Consider the following 23,341-nt stretch of genomic DNA (forward strand, 5'->3'; position numbering starts at 1 on the left):
GTCTCTTGCTTGGCACATATCGACCTTGACAGGCATTCCTACAACCTTGTACTGGTATCAGGCTGGCTCCTGCTGGGGAGCCTGATGTCAAATCCAGGTCTGTTTGCTACACTGATTTAGCATAGCATATTGCAGCATGTGTGGGCATAACGCTCCCTGTAGATTCTGAAGTATGCTAATCTAACTGCTATTTAAAGTGTGAAATTTTACAGCTTCGTAATGAATAGTTTGTTACCACATTAGTAGAAAATTATTATTTGTCATATAATTAATAAACGATTAAAAAAAAAATATATCCCGTTTACCAGATAAAATAACTCCCAACAAAAGAAGCATGCACATTATAAACTACTTAAGTTTGTAACTTCTTTTGGTGTATCTACCATAACTAAAAAAAAAAATAAAGCCAACCTCCATCCTCGTAACAGAAAGAAAGTGTTTATTTATGCTTTGAATTTTCATTCTGGAGTTAACTCAAGGTGATCATAAATTTAGCTTTTTAAAATGCTAGATAGAATGGGGACATTTTTATTGCTTCTTACTGCCCTCACCCCCTCCAAAAAAAGTTTTTTGAACTTATTATTCTGCATGGTGCCCAAAGTAAACAATGGTAAAGTTAGTAAGTGGGGAGTTGCTTGTTGTTTTTATAGCATAGGAGCCCTGTACTTCTGAATCACTAAGCAGCTGGAGTCTGGTTTAATTACTTAACATCAATCAAGATGTAAACCAGTACTTGGAGACCAAGGAATGCAACATTCATCTGCAACACAAAAGAAATAGCTAAGCTATCTTAGCTTCTGCCTAGACAGTTTGTACACTAGGAAAAGTCAACACATTACTTTTATACTATGTCAGTAACATAAAATAGCCAAAGAGTAATTTTACGCTGTACTTGAATATATCAGTGACAATTTGTAGTAAGGGAGAAAAGATCATGACAATATTAGTTCATAAAGGCTTGTAACCACTAACACAGAACATATCTGTCCACTAATACCTTCTGGCAAATAGCAGCACCAGTATATGATAGCAATTCCCCCTTCAATAAATAAATAGATTGTTAAAATAAAATAAAAGATGAAATTGCAACCTCTAGGTTCCTGCCTGAATTTTTCACCTGTTCACTCTCTAAGTTTGTGAAATACAATCCTTTCATTGTGTTTTTGCTAATATTAGGAATGCAGCACAGCAATGCTGCATTCAACTCGGCAGAGTGCTACAGCCTGTCTTTTACAAGATCAAAGGAGATGATCTAATTATCCCTTCTGATCTTCAGATCTATAGATGTAAACTACACATTCTATCTAATCTATGAAAAAAAGCAACCACCCACACCACAGTACACAAGAACTTCTCCCTAAAGATAAAAGAAACAAGCAAGCACATGGGACAGATGTTAGCCACATTACTGATTGCACTGTCGGAAGCCGTTCAGTTGCTACAGTGTTGAGGGTGAAGTAAGTGACCGTGAAGATCTGCCCAAGTCTTCAGCACATCTCAGGTAATCCATCTATAAAAACAAAGATTATAAACAACTGCCCATATCATGGAAGACAAAATCAGTCAGCTTTAGCCAACTCTGTGGCAGGCATTGGATTCAGAACACAGAAACAGTCCATGTGCTGGGATCCCACCTACTCGATATTATTCAACAACAACAACAATCCCCAACTCAAACAGCTTCTGATCCAGATGTAGGATGACAGATTAAATACATAGAGACAGACAGATGCAACAGCACCTGGAAACACGGTATCACGTTTGTCTCAGCACACAGTGGCCACAGTACTCTTCAGGAGCAGGGGAAGATTTTACCATAATTTGGAATCAGGGCAGTTGCACACAAAAATGCACGGCACTGGTACTGTTAGCTCATTGCTACAGCGGGATGCTGTTGCGATTTTGGCAGTGCTTCTAGCTGGTATCAATAGCCATAAGCCAGAAATACAGTTCTTATAAAGGATGATGAACTTACTAAAACACTCATTTGCCTTTCAATGTTCAAGAGAGAAGTTTGCTTATGTCCTGCTCTACTACAACCACCTGGCTCTTGAGCTGGAGACAAGCTTCACAGCTCCCTAAAACTGGACTGCCTAGTAAACTAATAATTTCTTAACTCAAACCTGAGACTCTGAGTCCTTTTCAATGACTATACTGCATTGACCATTGCTTACTTAAGGGATCAGCCATATTTAGGACTGGATTGCCACAGCTCTTTTCCCCTCCTATGCAACCTGCAATGAGAAACCAGAATAGGATGATGACACAGAAATCATCACAGTGTCTCATTTACCACTGTTCTAGAGTTTCCTTCCGAAAAAGGAACTTTCCTGATTGTTTGTTAAACCAGCTTTAGGGACACTTCATATCCTCAAGTGGCTCAAAGCAGCTGAATAGATGAGAAAAATCAGATTCCTGACAAACCCAATGTTCTAGGGTTGATTTCTACAGCCAAGTTTATGGCCAATTTATAACAAAAGCACAGGATACAATGATGCTTTTCCACACCAAAAGGAATAACTCAAGGAAACAGTCCTTCCCCTTTTTTAGCAAACTATTAAATCAGCAGATATTGTAAGCAGCATTTGCAAGGGAGTTTGACGACACACTGGAATGTGCAGAATGAAAAAGGGATGCTGCCCAGCGTACAGCAAGTGCTGAAAACTTTCCTGTTGCAAGTTAATGACTGGAATGACAGCACATAACAGTAACCAGTGATGTCTGAACATTAAGCTCTGGTCTTAACTCAAGCATGTTCTTACATACACTTGCTATCACTGCCATTCTTCTAACATGCCCTGTCATTAATGATAAAATAGGCCCTATGCAAATCATGGTTTAAATATTGTTAGCAGTGGTTCAGAGAGAATTCTTGTGACAGCAGAAGTCAGCCATTACATCTGGCCACTCGAGAGTGAAAAAAGAAATATTTGCTCAGACTTCAGAGGGTCATTTTGGTATAGAAGAGGAAGATAAAAGCAGGAATCTTTTACAATATGAGCTAGCAAATCAGAGCAAATAGGGATTCCACTCACTGATAATCCAGCAGAAAAGAGACAGTTATAAAACACATCCAGCACTGTTTGTTCTAGGCAATGTGGCTTTATCTCATGCCAACAGATTATATGATGGTAATTAAAACACAGAACACTTAATAAAAATCTTAAAGAAAAAGAAAGAAAATATTCCTTCCAAGAAAAGCTGGTGGTAACTGCAGCACCATGGACACTGCACTTGGTGTTTACCAGCACACTTTATTTCGATTATTTCAGTTATATTTCTAAGTGTTCGAAAGCATTAATTTCAAGCATTCAGAAAGATCCATCTGTTATCATTGCCTCTTAATCTAGAAATTATTAGAAAGCACTAAATTTGTTTCCTTAATTACTCTCTCTACCACGTTGTTTAACAAAGGATTTATAAACACCTCCACCATTGGAGCCTCCCATTTACCCCTAACACAGTGCCTAACAGGCTTTCTACCACATCTGAGATACTGACAGAGAGAGTAGAGAAGATAAAGCTGATGTCACAACACATAATTTTTTCAGGATAGAAATATACTTAATATACTTAATAACAAAAAGAAAGTGCTTTTTAGTGTAAACCTACTATGTTAAACCTAAGATCATAGCAATATGCTGTTGCAAGAAAACCTACATTGAAAAATTATTTTATATGTATACTGACAAAACCAATTCTTAACTAATGAAATGTATCTTAATCATCCCAATAAAGAGGTACATGAACATGTGGGAAAGAGTCATTAAAACATCAAGAATTATTATTACTTTACTGTGCAACATTAGCAACTGCTTTCAACAAGAAATACATTCCCTGATGTCAGCTGGATCCACAGTAACTCTTTCCAAAAAAATTAGAGAAAGATATATGTGAAGTAATACCATACCCACAATTTAAAGATCAAGAATTCTGCCAGCAATTTGCATAGTCAGAGAATATATTGGTTTACATATACTTAGGACAGCAAGTACTCGTTTAGTATGATACTCAAGGTGACAGAACTAGGTATGAGATGTTCAAGGGATCTCCCCAGTTTCTTTATAACTTTGTGAAAAATCGAGCTACTTTTTATATACAAAGAGTTTAAATACAGTATCCAGAGATGACCTTTGATTTATGTTTCAATTTCTGCAGTAAATTTACAATAAATTTAGACATAGTATTTCCCAAAAAAGAAACTCTCATTAAGAAGCAGACATAAATACCAAACATTTATACACCAGAACTGATTAAACAAAGCACTGTAATGAGCTGCTGAACCCCCAGAATGGCAAACTATAGAAATAACAGACATGGACTTGTTTTTGATTCGGTAGCATTTCTGACAGACTCACAGAGAATGCAGAGCTCTTTTTAAACTTCTTCAAAGAGGTGAGAAATATTTATATAAAGATATATCAGATTAAGAGTTCTTCATTACTTTCTTCTCTCCCTTTTTCAGCTCAATTCCATCCCCTACTTCTCCCTCTTTCTCCCACTTGCATGCTTTGAAGCTCAGTTAATGTTTTTTGCTACTTCAGCTAATGCCAAAGGTAAAGTTAAAAAAGGTGTGAAATGAAACAATTACACGAACACAGGGAAAGAACCTCTTGGTAGCTGAGGCTCAGCTACAAGTAGCATTTATTTTTCTACTGCTTTAAAAGACAAATAGAACAGAAGACCCAATGAAGTGAGACAGGGAGCAGGAGACAATGCCGGACACACTGATTAGAGAGAAAGAAACCAGTGAGAAGGCCAAAGGAGAGGTGAGGTATTGCTACAGCCTAGTTTCCTATTTCACTTTTACAACAGACAGACCAGGGCAATCATTGAACAGACCACAACAATCATTAAACAAACCAATGAAGAGCCAAGTCTTATCTCAAACAACACACTGTGCACCGCATTCTTCAAACTGCTACAGTTATTTTATAGGTGAGATCCCTCACAGCTAATGACACAGCTTGCTCTGCTTAAATCTGCATCTTCTGCTTATAAGAGCTCTCACTCTTCCACACACTGCTATCTTATTCTCTTATTCTATATTTCTCCATGCATCTGCTGCAGATCTGTTTTTTCTATGACATTGTCATCACTTTCCAGTTCAAACATCAGGTCTCAAAGTGCTTCTATTATCATCATTATTATTATTTTTGCTTCCTCAAATTGGTAGTGACACATGATTAATTGTTACAGTAATCTTTCCACGTGAAAGATTTCCCATTTCTAATTCCACAGAAATAGAGCGACATTTAGTACAGTATTTATTTCAAAACAGATCCAAAATACAGCCACAAGTATGTAATGCCAAAAAACCCACACCTGCATTTTTATTATTAGACACAAACCTAGCCCTATTAAATTCAGTGAGACTATACAACTACATTTATAAAAAGAGAATAATTTTGCATAAACAAGGTCTTTAGGCCTAGAAGCCTGAAGCTGTTTGTCATAAGGGCTGAAAGATGGCATTTTCCTTCCATGACCTAATGCAAGTGAGGAAACAAACTCAGCTTCATTCTTTTTTTTTGAGCCACAACGATGCCAAGTGTTTGCCTGTCAGTAGCACAGTAGGTACCCCATACTTCTGACAGATTTACACTACCTGTCAAAAAGAAATATTTTTCATACTGTCAACTAAAAGTCACCTTCCAGTTGTATGTCTCATATTAACTGTGTAATATTTACTCAAGTATTTATGACTTTCAAAAATTAATGTTTATTTTGGAGTCACCTGTCTGTGGTTTATGGATAAGCTAATTCATATGTTGCAGTAAATGTATAATTGACCGGGAAATAGTTCTATGAATCCTAAATCCAGCATCTTTAGATCAAACGTTCGATATTATGCTTCTACTTCTGAAACTGTCTTCATGCTTCTGTTCCTCTGATAGAGTATGAATTGCTTTTTAAGACCTGAAACTAGATATATTTGCACTTAATTTGACTTTTCCATACTAATTTGTTTTCATAGCTGGTGCTGTATTTTTGTTAAGTACTGGGGTTTAGACCCGCATGTGGTTGCTTATTTCCTTATCAAGATCCGAAGCTATCACACTGTATATATGATGGCTTTAAGGAAATAAAATGCTTCACAACCAGGGACTTCAGAACAAAATAATGCATCCTAGATTCTCTCAGGCATAGCATCACTTTCAAGCCTGAATTAAACACACACACACACACACACAGAGCGATCTGAAATGACTAACTGCTTTACAGCAAATTAGTAGGTGCCTTTGCACACAGAGATACACCTATTGCACAACTCTAAATCTGATCTTTAATTCTATGCCCACATGTCTAATATGCAGGTCCTACTAACACTGGCAACCAGCTCAGAAATATTTGTTCCCTAGGACTTTGAAATGAAGAATGAAGCAGCAGCATGTGTCTTCAGCACCCAGCAACACGAGTACCCAGTGAAACGCAGCACAGCAGCTTGCTTTCCCACCGCCTCAAATGCAGGCAGAATGCACAACCCAAACAGCAAAACAAACGTTAGAATATTCTGCATGCAAAATATTTGTGGATAGCTGTTACCCGAATGCCAATACTCCAACTGACATTACAAAACACGGGGTCTTCGCTAACTTTTTACCAAACCCTTATATCTATAGGCTGATGTGGCATTGTTTCAGGACTTTAATACACTGACTGCAAGGTAAATGTACTTCTAAGTGAACAGTTCTCATGCTGTACAACATTTGGGCACCCATGCTTCCAAGAGACACATTTAAATTAATACTTTATCTAATTTATCCACTTCTGAATCTAAAACCAAAGTCTTAAAAGAAACACTGCATTTTCTTCCACCCCAGCAGAGGCTCAATTCAAGCCATATATGGGGCCATATTTTGCACCATCCTGTCACTTGTGACCTAGAGCGATCTGGGGGGATTTCAACAAAGATTACAACCAAAAATTAATGAAGTAAAAGAGTTGTTACTAAAAGACTAGGGTGTTAATTTGGTCAGGTTATTCAGCTGATATACATTACCTATATCTTAAAGTCTCCCCCAAGTAGTTCATAGAAAAAAAAAAAAAAGAAGTCTCAGCTGCTACATAAATGGAACTTAAAACCGATGGAGCACCTTATTATTTCAAATGTATCAACGAAGGTGACAATGAGAAATAACTAAATCATTCCCAGATCCAAAAAGGATCACGAAAACTCCTAGCACCAAAGCTTATTTCACTTGAAGAAAGCCTGCAATGTTGTGGTAAATTAAAGCTTAAAAAAAGCAAAGGAAACTTCTCGATCTGGTTTTGCTGCTCTGTTGTTCTTGTCTAAGGCTTGAGGAAATTTATGACTTCCTCCTCCTGCTCGTACCGCTAAGAAATCTTCCAGAATAGAAGTCTCCTAAATCCTTGGCATACAAATATATACGCATTTAGGTGATTCAGCTGAAAATGCAAGTCCTTTAGTTTGTGGGCAGGGAACACTCCCCACCAAACCTACTTTTTGTAAAAAATGCCCCTCTAAAGTGGCTATAAAAAGTACATTCATGTGTCTCTGCTATGTATACTATATAGGAAGAAGGCCTGAAAACTGGCAGCAGGCATTTCTGCATGTTTTGTACCTCAGAAATACAAGTATGCAAAAATTTTCATCTGTGGTTTCAGTGCAGAAATCCTCAGATTTCTATGAATAGGAGGGGAAAAAAAATGTCTCATTCCTCTCCTGGAGAGCAAACTGTAACACATCTACTATGGTAAATAATAAGCATTTGTCAGGAGTTTGAATTAAAAAATGACAGATTTTTTTAAAAGGCATTTGAATCAAAATCTTCTGCAATTCTGAATTTTTTAGAATAATCTGAAAACCTGGAGATAACATTTTAGCATAAAGGAAAAAAATAGAAAAATTATAGGCCTATTTAAGATAATTTTTATATATCATAAGGCAGTAATAAAGATCCAAACGGATATTTTCTTCCATTGCAGATCATCATTTGACCATTAGAGAAGGTGCTGCTGAAATGGAAAGGCTGGTATCTCATATATGTAGCATTTAAAAATTTGCACTTTACAGCTATTCCACTGGAAAATGGTGGAGGGATTAATATAATTCTCAACAGGCAACTACTCCCACACATTGTCTCCACATGAAAATCTTGAGGCTATCAACCACCAGCTGCACAGAGACATTAGCTAAAAAGTAAAGCCTTGTGTCACAGCCAAGTGAACTTTTCTTTAGGTCAACACGAAGATTTACTGGCACTCAGACCAATATACACCAACTTCAAGGTAAAAAAGAGTTTGACGCAAATATCTGAGATAGCCCTATCAGCTCCATATTTCAGCTCCTCCCACTCGAATTGGCTTCTCTTGTCTAAGTCAACTAATGCACAATTCAACAGCCTTGACTTACTGTGAGATGTGAGTTATTGGGGTCAACAGTGTCTCACCCTCCAGGTCAAGCTCATCGGCAAAGCTGTTGGTCCTGATGAAGGGTCCTGTGTTCACATCTAAAAACGTCGGACTTTTTTTCACTGTGAGGAAACATGCAGATAACAGTCAAAGCAATAGCATTCAGCTTTTTCAAGAGAGGTCTGCCACTCATTTGGATCTCTGAAATACTGTACATTTTAACAGAATATTAAAAACAGAAGTTACTACAAAAAAATTACATATACCACAGAGTTCATGAAAACTTTAACTCTTCTATCCGAAGAATTTTGACTCTTTTTTTTTTTTTTTCATACTCCTTATACACTATAATGTAGAGTATCTATACCACAAGCAGCTTCATGCATTATAACACTTCTTGTACAATACTCAGCCATACCATGGACCACGGCTCTACAGCAACAGTGCATGAGTGCAATTCAATGACAAGATTAGTTCCCTTTTATATCATCTCTAATTCATGTTTTAGTTTATAATACCAGTTTCTGGGGTGTATTAATGTGACTAAGACCAAGAAATCAGGCCTAGATCAACAAAGGAGCCCTGTGTGTTTTCATGGTGAGCAGTCAGCTCCTGTCACACACTGTCTGTCTACTGGTACCCAGCCTCTCTCACACTCAGGCACAAGGATGCCTCGTCTTTGAGCCCAGACACAAAACAGGTGACAAGATGTTCAGTTCATCCAAGATGAGGTCCTTAGTGGGAAGGCCATTTCACAAAACTTCCAATATTGAAATTTATTAGTGGCAAAGTTACTTGTATACCAACACTTGCATGCATCCAAGAAATTACAGAGTATTTCAGATTTCATTTTTAAAGTCAGGCTCCTAAATTCTGCCAGACTAACATTAATAACCCTAAGTGCTTTCTTCAGCGTAGTCCTAACATTTGTTAGAGAAGCCACAAAATTTTCATATAAATAGAACCACTATTGTATTTATACATGACTGTAAATTAACTTTAAAGAGAATAAAAACAAGTAATAAAATTCCATAGAAATCATAGGTATATTGTGAAATTTCCATAGAAATCTTTATCTGTGCAACTGACTGGATCATTCAACAAAATAATTATGATATTGCAATTTATGAAGTTTCTACTGTATTATATACTTTAGAATATAACAGTAAATAATGCCCTGCCAAAAGGCAACATGAAAGCTAAAGAAATACAGCAGAAATAACTAATTTAAATATACCTGAATTTAATGAGAATAGAAGTAGGGATATCAGGAATCCTTTTTTTTTTTTTTTAATGCAACCATGTTACACAAGTAAGTAGATATCTTCAAATGGCACAAATGGATTTGAACTTTGACAAACAATCAGAAGAGAAAATGTTATTACACCATCAGGCACATGGCCATTCAAAATTATAATGGGAAAGTCTGCTCTCCAGAAAATGTAATAGGAGAGGAAGACCTCTGAAATCACAGTGAAAAAAAGAGATAAAATTATTAAATGCAGAAGCCACTTGCAGCACTTAAAACCAAAAGTTCTCTACCAAGTTTTAGCAAATATTAGCTTCCTATTTTTGGTTTTAACATCATGTTGTTTTAATCACTTTGCTGTAGCCATCATCCAAGATAGCGGCTACGAAACAAGCAAAATAATTCCACGTTCAGATACGCAGCAACATGTCTTTAAAACAGATTCTTTTTGGCTTTCACTAATTTTCACTGTTTTCATTTCTACCAGATACAAACGAAACTTTCCCAGTTTCTAGCAGACTCACAGACTTTTTAGTTTTCCTGATGCCAAGTGATAAACTGCTGAACCTAAACCCATGTAAAGTGTTTGCTGAACACTCACTAAACTGTGCTTATGAGAGATCTAAGACACACAGTAAGCAAGTGGATTTACATAAAACGGCTATTCTTGGATCATTCACAGTTACTGCTTTTCTATTTCATGGGAGGGGAGACAAGGAGTGGCACAATGAAAAAAGAAGTCACAACTGTACCTCAGCCTGTTTGAAAGTGCTGTTATCTGAGAATACAGAGGTGAAGAGCTGCTTAATATGAGGCAAAGATCGGCTATCTCCCTCCCTCTTTTTATTTTAAAAATTTCTAAGTTGATCATAAACAAGATCAGTCTGCTCTGGTGACCAGTGCAGCCCTCTGCTCTACATGGTCTCATTCTTAAATGTACGTTGCTGCTTCCAACATGAAGAAGGAACCACTCCAAAACATCCCCGTACAACCTGCTCGCACAGAGAGAGGAGGGACCAGAAAAAGAACATGGCATTAACGAAGAGCTTCCCTGCCACAAAGTGCCTTGAAACAAGGCTCAGGCACAGCCCCAGGGACCATATGCTGCCACAGCATATTTCTTTATTTATGAAAATAAATTCATAACCATTTGATTTTGGAGGAGTCTTTCTCACAAAGCAGCGTTTAAAAAAAAAAAAAAAGTATGTTAAAAAAAAAAAGACACTGCATTTCTAAATAAGTAGGCTAAAGGGAAAAAAAGGAAACCTTAGAAACTCATTTTGAATAGATAATAATGAGTGAAAAGAAATGGAAAACATGTGTAGCAAGGGACATTTACTATAATTCAGGGGTCCTCGAGTTTTATTTTCTCTATTTTTGATGGGTAGCAGCAGCAACTATGGTAACAGGCATGACTATCCAACTGATAGTGCTGAGCCGAGTACTATTTTGAAAGGGCAGAAAATACACTCCCCACAATATAATAATCCCTGCTTTAAAACAGAAATCTGAAGTATCTGGAAACATTCAAGGCCAGGCTGGATGGGGCTCTGAACAACCTGATCTAGTTGATGTCCCTGGTCATCGCAGGAGAATTGGTCTAGATGACCTTTAAAGATGCCTTCCAGTCCAAACTGCTCTATGATTCTATGAACTTTCAATCAAGGATTATGAACACAACAACCAGAAATTACTGATGGGTTTTTATACTACCAACACAACATTTTTATATATAATATGACATGTATGCAGATGCTTCTCTGGTAGTATTTGTCTAGTAAGACACAAAATGTTTTACACTTTGTCTTTTGCAAGCACAGATAAAAAATTTTAAACATTTTTCATGGAAAACCTGAGTTTTAATTAATGCATTTAGAAAATACCTCTGGTCTGCAGAACATTTCCTTTTTTTTATTTCAATATTTGCAATTCACAACCTGAACAACTTTCCAAACTCAAAATTCTATGACATGACTCTGCTTTCTTTAAAAAACAGCACTACAACTTTCTGTGCCACAGTAGGCAACTCCAGACAGAGCATTGCAAAGATTTAGTAATTAACAAAGGTGATGGAGCAATGAAATATTATGAGCATTACCTGGAGAGGAAGGAGCACTGGAAGACTGCTGGTCTGTGGAAAAGGATGGCCAGGAGCGCTGACAATCTGAGTCAGAGTGAAGATGCACATAAAATAAAGAGATGGAGGGGAGGGTGAGGGGGAGGGGAAGAAAGAAGGCTCCAGACAGGCAGCTGAGGAGATGCAGACATATCTAAAATACAGTATGCTGTACCTGACATGTTTAAAAACAAAATAAAAAATACTGTGAAAAACAGTTTGTATGAAACTCTTGTAGTGTGCATTACATCTTAGCAGGATATTAAATCCCCACGAGGGAAGGCATCATTGACTCTTCAAACCCATTCTTCCTGGCAGTGTAATCTGCTGCAAGATATTCCTCCTTACAAGCCAGTCCCATTTTGAAGAAAGTAGTCTATATGTTTGCCCTTTCCTTCCTGACTTTAGGGTTTCCTCATGTGTTTCCCTTTCCAAAATGTACAGCCTCATACAGGTGAGCCCGCTCTTGCTCTCGTTCATGGTGTAGCTACCCCCTAGCTGGACTGCAGTGCTGTTCAGGTGGACAGACCCATACTGACACCCATGTTCAAAGCTGCCTGACACATCCCATAAACAGCACTTGAAGCTGCCCACTTCAACCATTTAAGCTAAGTGCCTGCCTCAAGCTGAATTTCTTGGGGAAAAGTTTCAGGCAAGCAAGAGGAGTCAGTGATGAGAGACTCAGCAAAAGAAAACGTATGTGCTGTGTGTAGTTCTTCTGAACAGCAGCATTATCCTTTTAATAACTATTTCATTAAGAAATGCCTGTGGACTCACACACTGGGGCAGAGTGATACTTTTCAGAAGTGTTGCCTTACTTTTTACCCAAAGACGAAAACCCTCAAAATAGGAATTAAAAAAACCTGAAAGAAGACTCATTTTGCAAGTGTTCTGTCAGTGCCAGGCATGCTCCAGCCATGGCTCTTGGGTCTTTGCTGAACTGATGACACCAGGAGAAAGAAGGAGGGCAGAAAGGGAGGTGGCAATCTCTGGCTGCATGAGGATGCTGGCAGGGAAGCTAGATGGGGGATCCAGCTGTGTGAGGACTTGAATATAAGTGGGCAGCCCAAAGAGAGAACCAAATGTACTGAATATGGGAAAGCAGCGTATGGACATGTGATTAGAGGCTTTCTGAAGACCAAATTAAAACTGAATGAGCGCCCTTTATTCTTGTGCTCCCTGATTTCTTGTTTCTGGGTTTTTGACTTAGCAGCTTCAGTTTTCCGTGTAGGTAACCTTACTCAGAGTAAGTAAATAGACTCTCCTCTATTCCTTTCAGTCACTGTGAGAACAGTGATAGGTAAACCTCTCAGGTCCACCATGCTCATGCTGCCTGGCTAGAAATAGAAACTGAACCTACAGTGGATGGCAAAACTCCTCTGATATTTCCCCAGAATGAAGGAATTTCTTGTTCATGTAAAACGGGTGACTTCATGGCTCTTGCTGCTCTCCCGAACTCGTTCCACCTTGCTCACCCCCAACAGAGATGCAACACTTGGAATTCAGGAGAAAAGTGGAAACTGGAAAATGGGCAAATCAAGGATTGGTCAGGGGGAGTCAAGGAGATTAGTTTTGGTTTCTGCTATTTTACCACCTTACTTGCATCTGTGTTCCATGTGGGTTCAGAGGAGAAACTGAACCTTGTATTTTCAGACAATTTAATCCAAGCTTGAGCATCCTTGCACTCAACTGCTGAAAAGAAGCCTCTATTATCTTTAGTGGATGCAGAGCAGACAACTTACAGGTGGCTCACAGCACTCTCAGTAAAACAGAGGGGTTTTGCCCAGACCTACCCCTAACCCTAGAGTCTTTGGGGAACACTCAATTGTTAAGAAAGTGCCTAAGCAAGCACATTAGAAACATCACAGGACTGCATGGCTGCTTAAGTGATCACAGAATCCAGACAAACAGTAAAATAAATTATTTAATTTATGGGTCCCCATCTGTTCACAAATATCTACAGAGCATTTTTACAGGAACAGATGCATGTACTTCAGAATTCACAATATTAGAGGTCAAATCTGGAAATTTTTCTTCTGTCCCACTCTATTTGTTTAGAAGTTCTCAGCTATATACTCAGATAACTAAACTACTGAGTGAATTATAATTTATTTATACGTAGATTATCCTTTTCTATTGGTTATATATATACGAGAAATTTTTCTCAATTATCAAAACAACAGAGATCAACTACTTACATAAACGAGTGATCACTTTTCTCTTTGTATTGAAACTGTGGGTGCAACTGTGAGTACAAGTGTGAGAATGTACATTTTGTCTGTCTAGATCTCCTTGGCTGCAAAAGATTTCTTAGAAACTATATGGCACTAGACACACATGAATAGCACCGCAAACATCACATTGTCAGAAGCTGGCATGCCACAGATAGAATTATTTTCCTCAACTTACCAAGCAATTTTAACATTCCTGTTTGTCCTGTATACTTGTAACAGTTTAGAGAGAGCAGAGCACAGATAAAAAAGAAAAAAGATAAGTGTCAGAAGAAATTAGAAAAAATCCTTTTATTGAAAGGTATAGGGCTGATTTTGGAAGCGGCAGCAGTAGGCTGCCTGCAAATCATATTGTCCTTTACTCAACTTGGGAACTTAGTGATAAAAGGTGGGAGTTTATAAAACTAAGCATTTGTACAGTTCATTCACTGGATTGTTTTGAAGGTATCTGTACTCAAAGCCTGAGACACAGATTAAATTTAGTACTCTTCCACCTTTTAACAGCTCTGTCATTTCTACCACCAGATGCAATTCGCAATCATTCCTTAACAGAGGCCAAGAAAGAGTGGAAAGCATGGATATTACAGAACAAGACAAGACAGAAGCATACCAAAAAAGTACATGGAAAGTGAGACCTTCTGCTAGAATTATAATATGCCTGGTGCCAGCCCACATTGCTGTCTTATTTTAAAGGTCATTAAATTGGTCAGCCAAATTTTTGAGGAGAAAAAACACATAAGTACTTAAGGTATCTATAATCAATAAAACACACCTTAAAAATTAAACCTCATTCCTGCTGCCAAAATTTGAGCAATACACATTAAAACCTTCTAATAAAAGTACATTTGTAAAAAGCCACATTGTAAATTCAGAGTTATTTTGGAACTTCATTACAGCTAAAGCAACTATAACTAAGCTATTCATTATAAGGTGACTATCAAAGTCCTTTCTTCTTTTTTCCTCATACTGTACCATTTTGTACAGTGACAGTTAATACAGATGGATCCACATTTATCTTAAGAACTTCTGCTTTCAAAATCTGATTCACAGCCTACTCCACTGAGCAGATGGCAGGAGCACACGATGGTTTCATGTAGCAGACTATGTTTAGTGCAGCCAAGACATGTCAATCGTTTTTGGTTGAGGTACAAGCACAATAGTAACACATCTTGGGTAAATTTTACATAGAAAAGCAAAGAACTAATCCTTACAGTTTCAATCAGTTGCAGAATTGGGGAATGCATGCGCCAGCCTCCGAGGCAGTAGCTCTTCTGGCAGGCAGAAATGACAAATAATCTGTTTGTCTGCAGTGGAGCATGCTCATTAAAGGAATGGCTGAATCTCATCCAGACAAGCCAGCGACCACAGTCAAAAAGCAAAGTATTCTTGCTTTAGAATGACAAGAGCTTGTTCTGTCCTCATCCTGTCTCCTACAGGTGTTAAAGATGACCTGTGTGTGAATCACTAATAGAAGCCATTGAAGTTACTGGCATTTCATAATGGAATTTCTTACCAGAATTTTCATATGGTTCAAAACTGAAATCAGGTTTCCTGTCCTCTGTCACATGGTCGTAAGTGATGTGTGGAACAGTTAACATCCTATCTGGAGAAGCAGGCCCATTGTCCTTGTCTAACTTAAATTTCTTCTTTTTAACCTAAAAATACACATACATTAAATTACTCAAACCAAGCCACATTCAGTTGTTTCTTCAGTAATGTCTTCAATAATAAGACAGTCCCCAATGAGCTGTAACCAGTCAAAAGAGTGCCTGACCAATTACATTTTCATGATGCTACACTGCGTTTCTCAGTAAGACTGTCCACTATCCCACCAAAACTGGTTAATCACTAGAATTCTGCACATTGTCATCAGCAAATCCCTTGCCTGCAGTAAAAAAATCTGCTAGTTCTGTGACAGTGTACATAAATCAGACTATTCTAGAATATCTTTACCATTTTATGGATGCAATAAATCATTCAGCAAAAAGCAAATGGATATATTTCTGCTGAACTCAGATGAACCTGGGATATTAGGGAAGATTTTTGCACAACATCCTTGTCTTCCAGCTTGAGACTACTGTGCAATGCTCTTACAATAGCAAGGATGAAGTATTATGTAATTTAAAGATTCTGACAAAGTTTTTTATTGCTGGTTTTTAAACAAAAAAATTCTTAACTTATGGAATCAGTTGATATGAAAATGGTGTATATAGGCACAAGATGTCTTCAGCACAGAAGCTTAGAAAACCACAAAATCAACAGCTGAGCGAAACAGCAGTTTTGTTTCTTTTTAAAATCAATTAAAAGTTACAGTTTTGAAAACAGTAATTTGTATTTTTCCTTTGCTTATAGTTTTCCAAACAACAGCAGTAAGCTACTGGTTGATGTGCCTGAGTTAGCTCATTATTCCTCTTTTCCAAACCCATTAGACCTATTAAAAAAGTCAAGCTTGGGAACTGAAGCAAATTAAGTTATAGTTTAAAATGTTTGTACACTGAAAAATCTCAAAGTTGAAATGAAAATAAAACTTTGAAACCAAGTAATAATCTGCAAAACAAACACAACAAATAGTGTCTAGAGAGTAAACAAATTCAATTGAATTTAAAATTTTTAAATTACTGTGATAGGAAATGCTAATTACTGGTACCATCACTGATTTCTTCGGTTTTGGACTGGGTGACATCAAATGATAATTTCTGGCAGGTTTTCGAATGTATATTTTCCATGTAGAAGAGTCTGGGTTTTCTGCTGCATAGCATCTCCATGCAGTCTAGAACAAATGTTTTAAGCAACAGAACAATTAATTTAATCAGATTTGTAGCTATTTGTACTACAAAGTAACTTCCAAGTAGCACATTAGTCGTTCTTTATTTAATAGTATTCTTGAATTTCCCCACTGGAAACAAATCAGCATGGTTCAGAATCCTTATTTAGCAAACAGAAACCAGAACTGGGCAAACCAGAAAGGGAGTCTTTTCAAGTGCAACTTTTGTTCTCATTAGCAACAAACAAATAATAAGACAGAATTCTAGACTGGACTCAAAAGATTGGAGTTGAATTTCTTGCTCTGCTCCGCTTTCCCTTTGACCATTTTGCCTATTGCATCCTGTGCTTTAGGCTCCTACTCAGAAAACAAAAATAATTCTTCCCTGCCTCAGAAGAGTACTACCAGAAAAGAAAGCAATTGTGATGTGGTCAGTAGGGCTATATTCATACAAAGAAATAAGACTCAGAGCATGAAGGAACGGCACCAATGGTTAGCCAGAAGCCAAAACCCAAACCCAACCCTCCCTCCTGCCAACCACCAATGATTAAAGTACTATGTTCTAAGACAACAAGGAAGAAAAGCAGGGCTGGGAAATAAAACCAACCAGAGGTAACACACTGCTGCATTCTCTCTTAAATGTGTAAATATATCATCAGAGTTGATTAATAATTAGTCTTCGAATTAAAAAGGCGGATCCTCACTCACTACATGAAAAAAGGAGACACACACACATACATACATAAAATCTGAAGTGGGAAAGGCCAGAAAACACTAGATGAAAGAAACAAAGCAAGGCAGAATGACAGAGGAAAACAGACAGCAGTTGGAAAGGAAAGAATCAGACAATCCCCATATAATTCCCACCATGGTTAACAGGATATGGGAAGAAACAACTGGCTTCTAGAAGAAAACAAGAAGGAATACAAGAAAAAAGTATCACTCATTTCAGCTGTTGTTTTGTCTTCTACTTCTTTCATAAACTTCTTGGTTTGGAAATCGTGTTTTTGTAAGTTATTTGTAGAATACTTATTAAATTGGGCCTTTAGAAGTCCAAGACTATTAGTAAATCATAATTACCACTATTAAGAACAGGTAGTCAGCAACTCACTGTCTATCCCTCCACTGCTCCTTAACATTTCAGACGCAGCCAAGTAAAACATTCTGGACACGCAGTTTCAGGCTTCCCAATAATTTGGGGTTGATTTCCCAAAAGAATCAGTGGGAACACTAAAAATCCATTCTGTGCAAAACCATACCTTTTTCTGACCATGCAGTCCAAACGAAACACAGTGAGTCTGAAGATTTTTGGCTAATCTCTGGCTATAACCAGAGCCCTAAATTTAAACCTTTTTCACATTAACTCTGGGACTGTTTAGTTTCAAGCATAAACTTTACAGTTAGCTACTGTTTCCATAAAGAGCCTGACCTGGAAATCCACATTCACTCATGAAGCTAGAGAAATAAGTCGTAGGAGAATGCAAAAATGATACAGCTTAGGTGTACATCTAGATTTCTTTTAAAATTTGATCCCTGTGCTTCTAAAGCTCCATGCAGATACTGACAGAGGGAGGAAAAGCTGAAAAAGCCTGGAATGAAACCATATTGATACTTCTCCAGAGTGAAATGCTGGCTCTACTGAAGTAAAGGATAAAATCTCACTGACCTTACTGACACTGAACTGCAACTGTATTTTCAACAGAGGGGATCAACATGTTTCGGCCTGTATGTTACCCTACACGAAAAGACTGATTTTGCAAAATCCCAGTGGTTCCCAGACACCTGTCCTGGAGGTGAAAATTTCAGATAAGATTTTCCTATTTAACATTCTGACTTAATTCTCCTAAATTTGAAATTTTTAAGAATTTCTTTGTCACAAGGAAAATGAAGCATACCTGACATTTGTCTTTACAAGCAACAACGTGGGTTTTTTTAGAAGTACAGTTTGCATTGAGCCTCCTGTTTTTCACTACTGCAAACATAGTATTTCATAATGTTTTTCCCAAGTAAATTCTTCAGTAACTACACGATAGCCTTCGGTTTTTATTTTAACCAGTTGAATTAAACAGTTTACACTGATTTGGGAGAGACCTTTTCTGCTCATTAGTTTACATCAAAAGTGAGATTTCCAAAACCATTTCAAAGACTTCCATCTGTCGCTCCTCTACAATTTTTAATGGGAATCAGGCATGGAAATACTGCCAACAGTTTTGAAAAAAAAAAAACAACCTATAAATGGAAAGAAATGATAGTACACAAAATGCAGGAACTCAGTACCTGTATGAGAGAGGCAGCAGCTGGAATTTGACGGTTGAAATGTTTCTGTCTCTGTTTCTGTTGTACCTTTAGGGCAAAGCCTGAACCAAGAATTCCCTGTGGGAAGAAAGAAAACACAGACCTAATTTTTTTTAAGGGGGAAAAAAACACACATAAGCTTGCCAAATTATGTTGTATTAATAAACTTCTATTCAGCATCATAAAACCCAGCTAATTATTTAGAGGAAATGACTTAATACTGTTAAGTTTTTAGGCTCAGTTAGTATTACTTGTTGAAACAAACTATGAATGCTATCATGCCCTGATCCAAAGCTTATTTAAGTCAGCTGGACTCAAAAGCTAAAGAACGAGCAGAAATGATATTTCAATACCCTCCAAAAGCCTCGTAAATGCTTGTGAAAGGGAACAACAGAATAGGGAGAAATATTAACCCAATGTGCTTAACTTCATTTTTATGAGCAATAGAACTTTGGCATGGCATGATTCAGGTCACAAGAAAAACCCTTTAACTGTAGTATGGTAATTTCTATTTCCATATGTTGTTAACCCATGCTGGGAGGGTAGGACAAAGAAGAGGAAAAGGAATATTACAGAATGGTCAGGATTTCAGTGAGGCCATCTAATCCACTCTCAGGACAAGGGACATGGACTAATGGCACTCCATGGTGTACAACCCAAAATAGCCTCCAAACGCATATAACTATGGGATCAAAAATTAATTACAGAGCAAGTAATTTATCTAATCATTTCCATAGCTATAATCATATTTAACAGAGGTTTTAGTAACACAGATAAAAACGAGCTTACGTGGCTATATCTACTCAAAAAAACCATCACTAATTTTCTACATATAGCAGTCAATGTCTGAGAGCAGCCAGTGATCTTGGCTCAACCTCTTAAGAACTGTATTAATCAGCAAGTGTTTTGAAAGGAACAGGAAAGGCCCTTCCTATTATGTTCATTTAGTAAAGATCAAAGAGCTAATGATGCGCAAACATCACTTATTTGGGAAATGAAGGATCATTGCTACTTCCAGAACCTACACCAGTTGTGTTTAGCCACAACAATTACTTCTGACTGATCTCAGCCAGCTCCCCTTATTTAAAACAGCAACAAGGCACTGTGCAATAGCCACTACTTATCAACCATTTACTGCTACAGCTTCAAACCCTAAATTTCCCCCTTGGGCCAACTCACAACAATTTAATTCAGTAAATAAAATCACACTGGTAAAGGGGTGTTTGATGTTTTACTTCTACTAACGGCTAGGGAAATCTGACAGGTAAATATAAAAGCATGGCTGAGGATGTGGGGTTGCTACACAATTATTTATAAAATATCTCTGCTGGCATTCAAGTCCCAGGAAAAAAACCCAACCAACTCTTCAGTCAAAATAGCAACTTTCAGCATTTTTCTTATAGATCATTTCATTTACCAGATCTCTCCTCTAAAAAAGGAATAAGTGTGAAAGAGATTAGAATGAGGAGGGGTGAAGAATATGCTTTAAAGGCAAACTGATGTTGGAGAGTCTGAAAATCGACACCCTCCTCTGCAAAAGCTTGTGTACCTTTAACGTAAGCATCTAATTTTAAAAAGCCACTGGATTTTTAATAGTTATTATATGATGTGAAGAATTTTTGTGACAGTACTGGCTTAAAAGTATTCTTATCCATCCTGTACTTAACCCCACCACTTCCCTGTCACAACTACACTAACATCTGCTAACAGAACCGTTCATGTCACTGAGCTGAAAAACTTGCTGAAAAAGAAACATTTTAACAGCAACAATTCAGGTGTGTTACGAAATTTGTGAAAAAAATACCCTTAACTACCCTTGGCACTGAACATTTTGTGTTTTCAAACCACAGTCCAGGTTTCACTGATTTTCATTTTATCCTTGGTACTCAAGTGCCTTTTTTCTTGTTAGAAGGTACTTGGGAACCTGTTTTCAGTGCAAACAAAGTGCCATAACACCTTTAAAAGCTCAGCCCTAGGCCACTTCTGAAAATGGGACTTTGTCTATGGACAGATGCTAATTTGGCAAAGATCTGCATCAGTGACCCTGACTGCTTATTGTCTCTCTGCCAGTGACACTTTTTCGGCAGCTTTGCTAGACGAATGATACGCACAAGAACTCTACAGTCCACCCTGGACCTAATCAGTTGAGTAAACAATGAGTGAATGCCTTAAAAAGCCAAAACATCACTAAGTCACTGAGTCCAGAAATAATTAGCATGAGAAATAATTCCCTTTACACTTCTGACATGGACAGAAAAAGTGATTTGAATTAAACATCTCTTTCTCAAATATATACCAATTCTATTTTGCTTCTAGAAGCTACTTCTTTTTTAACCACATATAAAGTTTAATACAAAGTTTTCATAACAGCAGGTTAAACAAAAGGTTGAAGAATCACTAACAGAAGTTTCCTCTGATGACTAATTAAAGTCAACACCAAATTGCCAGCAGAAGCACAAGATAACCTACCGCAGGTAGTGCAAAAAATGAAATTGCAAATACTGAAAAACAAGATGCAATGGTCTTTCCTATCCAGGTCTGAGGCACTTTATCCCCATAGCCAATAGTTGTAACAGTCACCTGTGAAGAGAAATACACAGAGTATTACAGCAAGTATTAATGCAGCAGCGTGGGGTTGTTCTTTCTTCCTTTTTTATGTATTTTAAAGAAATATTAGTTGCATTCCTAACTCTCCCCATGACAATCTATGTGACATTAATGAAGGTAACTCTCCAGATTTGCTTCCCCATCTATAATAGATGGGAAAAGGTACAGGAAATTGAATTACAATAAAATCCATGTTTAAAATCTTGTAAAGTAAAACTATTAAATTGTCTTCATGGCTGAGGCAACTTTACAGCATATGAAGTTACTGACATATGGGTTCCCTGCACATGTCATACACTTTCCTCAGGGGGAGGCTGGCAACAGTTCTGAACTGCTGAATTTCTTTATGGGCAGGACATGGTTGCTGAGAGTATTACAGGGCTGTTGTATAGAAAGAGCATATAAATACTGTAACCATGGACTATGACTGGGGTCAGAGATGAAGAATTCTAGAGAATAATATTGGTATAAATAGCAAAAGAAGCGGAAAAGTTTCCATGCGGTAAAGATCCTGAAAACATAGCCTAATGAATCACTAATTCATATAATACATCAAGAGCAAGAACAGATAATTTAATGCACACATTCAGGAAACATCTGTTCAGTTTGGGTTTCAAAATGCTGAAGTAAAAATTACCACCACAGTGATGTAGCGTAACAAGACTTAATAAGTCATTATTTGCATGAGCTCAAGGAAAGAATGGATTTGTTTGAAGCAGAAGGATACATTTGGCATCTGAGAGCAATTTACATTCACCTATGTCACAAGCTATTGCTGAATTTGGAAATTAGAGATTTTTATCTGTGACTTTGAAGAAAGCTAACCCCATCAGAGCATGTGAAACCACATATAGCTCTCAAGCAGTTGAAGCACACCTCAGCTGCTGGCTCTTCAGATTATCTTCTGACCGTACAGGCTTCTGCTGCCCAGGACACAGAGGATATTAGTCCCAGACCACAATCCAGGCCCTCCCCACCTCGTCCTGCAGTTGTCCCTAGCTCACCTGCCTGTTGTAACGCTTACTACCTTGTGACTGCAGAACCGCAGGCAATGCCCACACCTCTAGGGAAGAAGGGAAGGGCAGGTTTATAGAGGCAAGATGTTTGTTAAAGGGGGTGAAGGATGGAGAACCTGGGTTTGGGCAGGCTGGAGTGATGGGCTGAAGCCAACTGGAGGAGTTTCCATAAGGCCAAATGCCAGGTTCTGCACTTTGGCGGCAACAACCCCCAGCAGCGCTACAGGCTTGGGGAGGAGTGGCTGGAGAGCTGCCAGTCAGAGAGGGACCTGGGGGTGCTGATTGACAGCTGGCTGAACAGGAGCCAGCAGTGTGCCCAGGAGGCCAAGAAGGCCAATGGCCTCCTGGCTTGTGTCAGCACTGGCGTGGCCAGCAGGGACAGGGAAGGGATCTGAGTCCTGTACTCAATGAGGGGTTTTGAGCCCTTCACTCCAAAAAGGCCATTGAATGACTCGAGCGTGTCCACAGAAGGGCAACGGAGCTGGTGCAGGGTCTGGAGCACAGGTCTGATGGGGAGCGGCTGAGGGAACTGGGGGGGCTTAGTCTGGAGAAGAGGAGGCTGAGGGGAGAACTCATCACCCTCTACAGCTCCCTGACAGGAGGGTGCAGAGAGCTGGGGATGAGCCTCTTTAACCAAGTAGTAAGTGACAGGACAAGAGGGAATGGCCTAAAGCTGCACCAGGGAAA

The 23,341-nt window shown here is 38.1% G+C and overlaps 1 protein-coding gene across 3 annotated transcripts in view; it reads right to left on the reverse strand.

Moving 5' to 3' along the window:
• KCNQ1 (potassium voltage-gated channel subfamily Q member 1) overlaps positions 1-23,341 on the reverse strand; it is a 420,899-nt gene that overhangs the window by 227,281 nt on the left and 170,277 nt on the right. For 2 of the 3 annotated variants that reach the window (XM_026850357.1, XM_026850359.1), the window contains exons 7-12: positions 21,501-21,611; positions 19,014-19,109; positions 16,620-16,742; positions 15,486-15,627; positions 11,724-11,789; positions 8,378-8,498 (exon numbers count right to left, since the gene is read on the reverse strand). In XM_026850357.1, the coding sequence (XP_026706158.1) occupies positions 8,378-8,498; positions 11,724-11,789; positions 15,486-15,627; positions 16,620-16,742; positions 19,014-19,109; positions 21,501-21,611 (659 nt within the window). The remainder of the gene's footprint in view (positions 1-8,377; positions 8,499-11,723; positions 11,790-15,485; positions 15,628-16,619; positions 16,743-19,013; positions 19,110-21,500; positions 21,612-23,341) is intronic. The other variant, XM_026850358.1, reaches the window with a different exon arrangement.

Source organism: Athene cunicularia (assembly GCF_003259725.1).
Source record: "Athene cunicularia isolate RWA chromosome 5 unlocalized genomic scaffold, athCun1 chr5_part2, whole genome shotgun sequence".
NCBI classification, from domain to species: Eukaryota; Metazoa; Chordata; class Aves; order Strigiformes; family Strigidae; genus Athene; species Athene cunicularia.